The sequence below is a fragment of the Dreissena polymorpha genome, chromosome 16 (assembly GCF_020536995.1).
Source record: "Dreissena polymorpha isolate Duluth1 chromosome 16, UMN_Dpol_1.0, whole genome shotgun sequence".
In the NCBI taxonomy this organism is placed as follows: Eukaryota; Metazoa; Mollusca; class Bivalvia; order Myida; family Dreissenidae; genus Dreissena; species Dreissena polymorpha.
Genome location: NC_068370.1, coordinates 4,524,228 through 4,531,175, shown reverse-complemented (window position 1 = coordinate 4,531,175; position 6,948 = coordinate 4,524,228). Strand labels below are relative to the sequence as shown.

The following is a 6,948-nucleotide window of genomic DNA, read 5'->3' as shown; positions in this document are numbered from 1 at the left end:
CTAAGGCGCTCACACGGACATTATATGTGGCAAATAGACCGTTCACAATGATTTACTATAGCCGTGGACGAAATATTGCCCGGAAATATTACAGAAATATTACAGACCGGAATAATTTTCGAACTCGGTCGAGATACCATTTAAACAACTTTTCCTACCGAGTTTAACGAGGATAACTGCCCCCCCATCCCTGGCGTCCATGATTTATGACAAACAAGACTCATTTTGAAACCTAACCAAGCTATTAAACAAATGTCCTGTTCATGTTTCACGAAGATTTAGCTTAAAGTTTGACTTCTGTATTGTGAACAATGTTTCACTAAAGTCATACGAGCCTTTCCCATAGAGACATGGTTTTCGAATAATCGGAGCCATTATAATGCTTAATCGACGCAAAATTAGCAAAAAATGTCTTTACCAAGTTCACGAAGATTACACTATAAATTGTCTTCTAGAGTGTCAAGCGTTTTTTTAAATTAACAAAGTGACCTTATTGTTGACCTCATAAAACCCAGTTTCGAAATCGAACAATATATCATTCGGACAAAATGTCTGACCAAGTTACATATAGAACGAACAATAAACTTAAGAGTGTTAACAACGTAAATATTGTCGCAAGGCGACACAAGACGATTGACGCACGAACTATGATCACCATAAGAATTCTGTGCTCAAGTGAACTTAAAACGTAAAGGCAATAAATACTGAGATATCGACATGAAAATCTCAGTGCGTTAAATACTACTACCATAATACTTATAATAATGATAATAATAATGATACTACTACTACTACTACTACTACTACTACTACTACTAATACTACTACTACTACTACTACTACTACTACTACTACTAATAATATTATTAATAATACTAATAATAATAATAATAATAATAATTATAATAATAATAATAATAATAATAATAATAATAATAATAATGATAATAATAATAATAATAATAATAATAATAATAATAATAATAATAATAATAATAATAATACCAATATAATTATAGATCGACATCTTTTTTTATCGAATGCTTTACTTGTGTACGGAGTCTTTTGAATAAATTACATCACTATTGCGTTTCTTTACCTACCAAGTTGAATGACTAAGTAGCAGTTCGTATGAATGGCGTCGACAAACAAAGCATCAGTAGGATCCAGACGAACCTTGGGGTCCTTTTTCTCGAACTGGGGACCGGCCGGATCAAGGCCTGCAGCGAGTATATTGGCAATATTTAAAACTAAGGTCACACGTTTTACCAATAAAAAAGGGCAACACAAGCAAGTGATTATGTTTATAAAATATACAATTAAATATAAACAATAGAACATCGAATAAGGCCACTCAAAGTAACATGTTAAAGGATAATTTGAAAAAAAAACCCCGCTTTAACAGGCGCGTTAAGTGGGCATAAAGAAGAATTACACCTACTAAATAGTCCATATTAAATAAAGGACAATAACATTCGATATATGTACTAAGCACACAGACCGGTTATTCGACCGATTCTGGAAATCCTTTCACCGGCGTAACCGCAAATATGGGCACCAAGACTGTGACCAATCAAATGGAAGTCGCCATATTGCGCCTGCGTAGTGGTGCGAAGTTGTGTTATAAATTGCGCAATCAGAGCCCCGACGACCCTGGTATTCGCCACCGCCTGCAGGTAATTGATGTTGTTAGCTCCTTTCGACCAATCCACTGCAAACACATTTGCGTCTTCCTGCGAATTAAATGCGCAAACGTTCAAATATCTCCTCGAACTTAATTAACAACGAAAGCAAAAAAAACATACAATATTGAAATGATACAGTAAACTAGGAATGGGGCAAGTTGTGTGCAGAATAATGGAAAACACGCAAGCCTTTCGCACGATTCAAATCTTTTTCTGAGTAATGTCGAAGTAAATTAGTATTCTACGTTTAATTACAATAATAAAACATGCATCTTGAAAACTGGGTATCTTCACAGGCTTCATTTATAAGATCATTTGCACAGTCCTTGATCTGTGTTTCCTTTGAGCACATTCACATTAAACAATGTCGGCTTTTGAAGACAGGGTGGAAGAATCATACATTTGTTACAAAACACGATACAACTTAAACCCTTTTCTAATACTGATATTTCGCCTGTCTATTAAATTAAGACCATTTTCAATAAAAACATTGTTCGTTTTGCTTTAAATGGTCTCTATATTATTAATGTAATACAGGAAATAAAGCTAAAATAGAAAAAAACAAGTCAAATCGAAAAAAGCAAATTTATCAGTCGATATTCCACTCTAGGCCAGTTGAAGCAATCAGCCCACGTTCTTGCTATTGAGATTTTACCCTTTCGATTATAGCCTGTGCCATTTTGATCATCCATGGACCGTGTTTATCAGTGTAGCCGTGGATGATGAACTTAGTCTTTCTGGTGCTGGAGAAATTCGACGCCTGGATGGAGAGGGAATTGTTAGTCACGATCTCTGGCGACAGGGAGTTCGCACGGGTGTACAGCAGGAACTTGATCTTAAAATGACACGAGAATGCCATACACCAGTCCGATGGGAAGTTATAGAAAACTCTAACGTGCATGTAACTTGAATTAAACACTGTGGAAAGTGCAAATTTGTATTACTCTTTGAAACATGGTATAATATTTAATATTGTGTCGTCCACATTTCTTCCACATGTGTTAATAGTGTATTTTAAAAATGTAAATGCATGTTGTGAATTACTTGGGTACTATTGGATTAATGAATCAATCTTATGCACAACATTGTAGTGGGGCTCATTTAAAGTGATATTATGGGAATCTAGCAGTTTATAGGTGTCTATCATAACCGTTGTTTATTTTTGGTGTTTTCACTTCATAAACACTTATATTTGTTAATGCATCATCAACATACTAAAACAATATCCCGGAAAGAGAAAAATAATGCATTTAAATATCAACCGTACTTTCGTTTGACAACTGATCATGCATGTACGATGTGAACCTAAATTTAGTTTTAGTGCAGATTCGTTCATACGACACAAAGACACAATTTTGTTTTACGGATCATTTCGGCTTAGAGGACTGGGTGAGTCACGTAAGAATATCGACTATAAAATAATTTGTATAAACAACTGGTCGCAAGATGAGTTGTTGATAATTGGTCAGTAACCACATTTTAACTTACTGTTTTGACCTTTTAATCATTTCAGCTAAATGCAATAGTGAAAAATGCCCATAATATCACTTTAACAAATATCTAAGACTTTTGTATAATATCCTTAATGACGTGTTGTAGATTCAATATACTATTATTCTTAAATGAAACGGACGTGTATTTATAGGTGGAAATAAATGCACGTAGTTTCACAGAATTTTACTGTCGCTAGAACGGAGCGTCTTAAATTACTTATTTTGAGCATGTTCTTTACCTGAATAGCATTTGGCGACTCTGGAAGTCTACAATTGGCGTTGTCATATGGTTTGGCGTTGCTGAAACATCCGATTCCGTCAGCTTTGTAACAAACCTCCTTTGTAAGTGACCACCAACATCCTGGAATATGAGGCCATATGCTTATTATAAAAGGTTAATAATAATAATAATAATAATAATAATAATAATAATAATAATAATAATAATAATAATAATAATAATAATAAAAATAATGATAATAGTAATAGTATTATTATTATTCCTTCAATTTAAACCGTTTATGTCGCCATTTTGGTATGATTCCTGTTTCTGCTGCTCGGCCTTCGTTTGGGAAAAGGGCATTACGATATTACTCAACATACTTAAAGTATTTTTTAAACTAAATCTAATCAAATATAATCGTCTAAAACTGCACGAAACCCCATGCAATTCATATAATTAAATTAGTGCTGAATGAATTCACTCTTAGCAATTCAATATTATATTGCTATAATTATCCTCATGTATCAATAAAAATGTGTATAAAAAGTTTGATCTGTTGAAAACATGAAAACGCCGCGTTGGTTTTGAACTCTCGCCATTTACGGGAGGTACATTGTGACCACTGCGAAAAATAACACTGAAATCCGCATCTGCTATTAATTGCCTAAATCCGGTCCTGAGCGGTACACTTTATCAACATTAAAACTGTTTTCGTCAATGATTTAAAGTTAAGTGCTCTTCATTAGAAATAAAAAAGGAAAAAAAACAGTTTTACTAACCTCTTGGTAATATTTGTAGTTAAATGATAACAGCATTTATACGTTTTCAACATACTCTTGCCTTTTATCAATTAACAAAATAAATAATGTTCCTATCAAGATCTTTCGTACTGAAAATTTGAGATAATTGTTAAAAATCAAGAAAAGCAATATTTTTATTTCAAAACTTCTGTATGATTGAATTATTTTTTCTGATAAGTTTTCGTATTTAGAAGCTGTTATGACAAGAACAGGGCATCTAACAATCCATTTTTCTGTAGAAAACGGATAGCATTGGGATAAAAAAATACGTAAACGGAGCGAATTAGGAACAATCAATGTTTGCGAGGAAAAAAAATAGTGACATGGTGATTTTGTTAAAAAGTTATGATGCGTTGGTAAACTTGGATGGAACATAAGTTCAATTTGATAAAATTGAAGATTTAATATAGTATGCATATCCGTAAACATAAACATGGCATCACAGAGATCAGATGTGCAAATATTATCAAGGAGAAGTTTAATGAACAATTTGCTGACGATAACCATGTTGATGAAATATGCAAATTAGTATGCATGTCAATAAATGCCTCAATATTACTAGTAGATAAAATAACTACGGCAAGCAAGTAAAATAACCCTGTCACTAGACCACTGTGTTATGATCGTTTGGAGTAAGACACAACAACTCTAAAAAGTAACATTTACTAGCTTATTTAATGAATGTATCTATACAATGTCTTCCTTATTGCGTAATAATAAACTGTCCGTTACCTGTTGTAACATGATCCATGTTTAATACCCGTATACAAAACCAGCATGATTTGTGTTTTATAGATAATACACTATATTACTTATGCGATAGTGTTTTAAACAGACTTCATATTCTAATGTTTTCTTATTATTGTTTCATACATACAGTAAATGGAATATATTACATTAATCATTTATTCAACTGTATTTCCAAAGATAACATCACTTTGTATGCATCTAACCTTTTATATAAGTTGGTGACATTGTTCTACTTAATGTATTACTATTCTTTTACTAATTCTTTTACTTGCAAATAGTTTTTAAGAATTGTTCTGATATTCATACATTTTCAGGTACTTAAGTTAGAGTGTATGTTTTGATTATACTATATTTCCATGCTACTTATAGCAGCTATGCCAGGTCAGTGCATGGTTAGCAAATAAATAAACATATATTATTACCGATATATGTATGTGTGTTGCTTGAGTTATTGGCATGTATAATTAAAGAAATATTCATGATACAACGTTACGTTTGTTTGCCTTAAATTCAATAAAATACAACTAGAAACTAAGTGTATGAATTGTATACAGAGATTTAAGAATGGCCAAAAATGGTCCATATTTTGGAGATACCGGTTATACATTATTTTTTAACTAGGGACGATAGGTGGCGAACGCAATTTATTCTCAGCGAGAATCCTGCATTTATGAAAAACATTCAGTTTAATTGGAAATCATTCCGTTTTATCATAATAATAAAATAATAACAATAATAACAATAATAATAATAATAATAATAATAATAATAATAATAATAATAATAATAATAATAATAATAATAATAATAATAATAATAATTATTATTATTATTATTATTATTATTTCAAATGATAATACTGATTATAATGATGATGATGATGATTATTTTAATATTTATTAATCATCATCGCCATTATCGTCACCACCATCATCATCGTTTTAGCATTCGTCAAATCACTACTCTGAACAATTTAGCATATATATTATTAAAAACTACCAATAAAAAGACAAAAACTTCTCTTAAATTAATACCAAATGCCCCTGTGCAAAGCCCAAGAACACATAAGCCAAATGTTATCCTCATCTCGTACATTCCTGACTGCCGCGTTTGCAAACGTGATCGTTAATATAAACCGCAATGCCTTAAATACCGCAGTTATTTACTCGATTATGTTACCGCCGGGTATTTTTGTTTGTATAAAGGATGGTTATTGAGCGAAACCCTACAGTTACCGAGATGAAATGACGGTTATTGAGCGAAAACCTTAAGTTACCGAGATTGTGGATGTTATAATAAACTTGAAAAAATCAGCATAAACTCAAAGCAAACCATGACTTGGGCAATTCGGGCATAGTGGCGAAAATTAGGCTAATATGGCATGAACTCTTGTATGTAAACAAAACTGTAATGTCACCCGTGCTCTATACTTACGTATGAAACTGGCTTTTATTCTGACAACCGTTTATTAAGATATTTCAAGGGGAAACATTTAGAAGAAAGAAGACATAATCTCTACGATTTATCATGTGAGCTGAAAACGGTAAAAGGCGATATTGGTAGTAGGAAAAGTTGTTTCTATGTTTATATTTATCTATGTTTACAACATTGGCCACAGCGAACTTATCACATGCTTTTTATAGACTTTTTTAGCATAATACTTTTAAAATCCTTCTGTGAAACCACAATGTCTACAGGTTTGATATTTGGTAGATGATATCAGTTAGTGTTCCACTAAAGAGAATGTTCAAGTTTTTATTCCAGGTTTCAAGATTGAACATGATCAAATGTCACTTAATTGATATAGACATACATAGTTGAAAAATCTTCTCTAAATGCCAAGTCAGAGGTGAAATATTTGTTTACATCATCTTTTTGGGGTGAAAATAGGCCATCTATGTTGATGTGGGAATTTAAATCTTTTAAATTAAATTACATCGCTTAACAACTTACAAAACACAAAGCACAAAGCTTTGATATGCGGTATGTGGTATATT

At 32.0% G+C, this 6,948-nt stretch overlaps 1 protein-coding gene across 1 annotated transcript in view; it reads right to left on the bottom strand.

Moving 5' to 3' along the window:
• The window catches only part of LOC127862758 (inactive pancreatic lipase-related protein 1-like), a 24,263-nt gene extending 18,217 nt beyond the window's left edge, over positions 1–6,046 (bottom strand). Inside the window, exon 1 of the mRNA XM_052402012.1 lies at positions 5,986–6,046. Within this exon, the coding sequence (XP_052257972.1) occupies positions 5,986–6,046 (61 nt within the window). The remainder of the gene's footprint in view (positions 1–5,985) is intronic.
• Between the last annotated feature and the right edge of the window lie 902 nt (positions 6,047–6,948).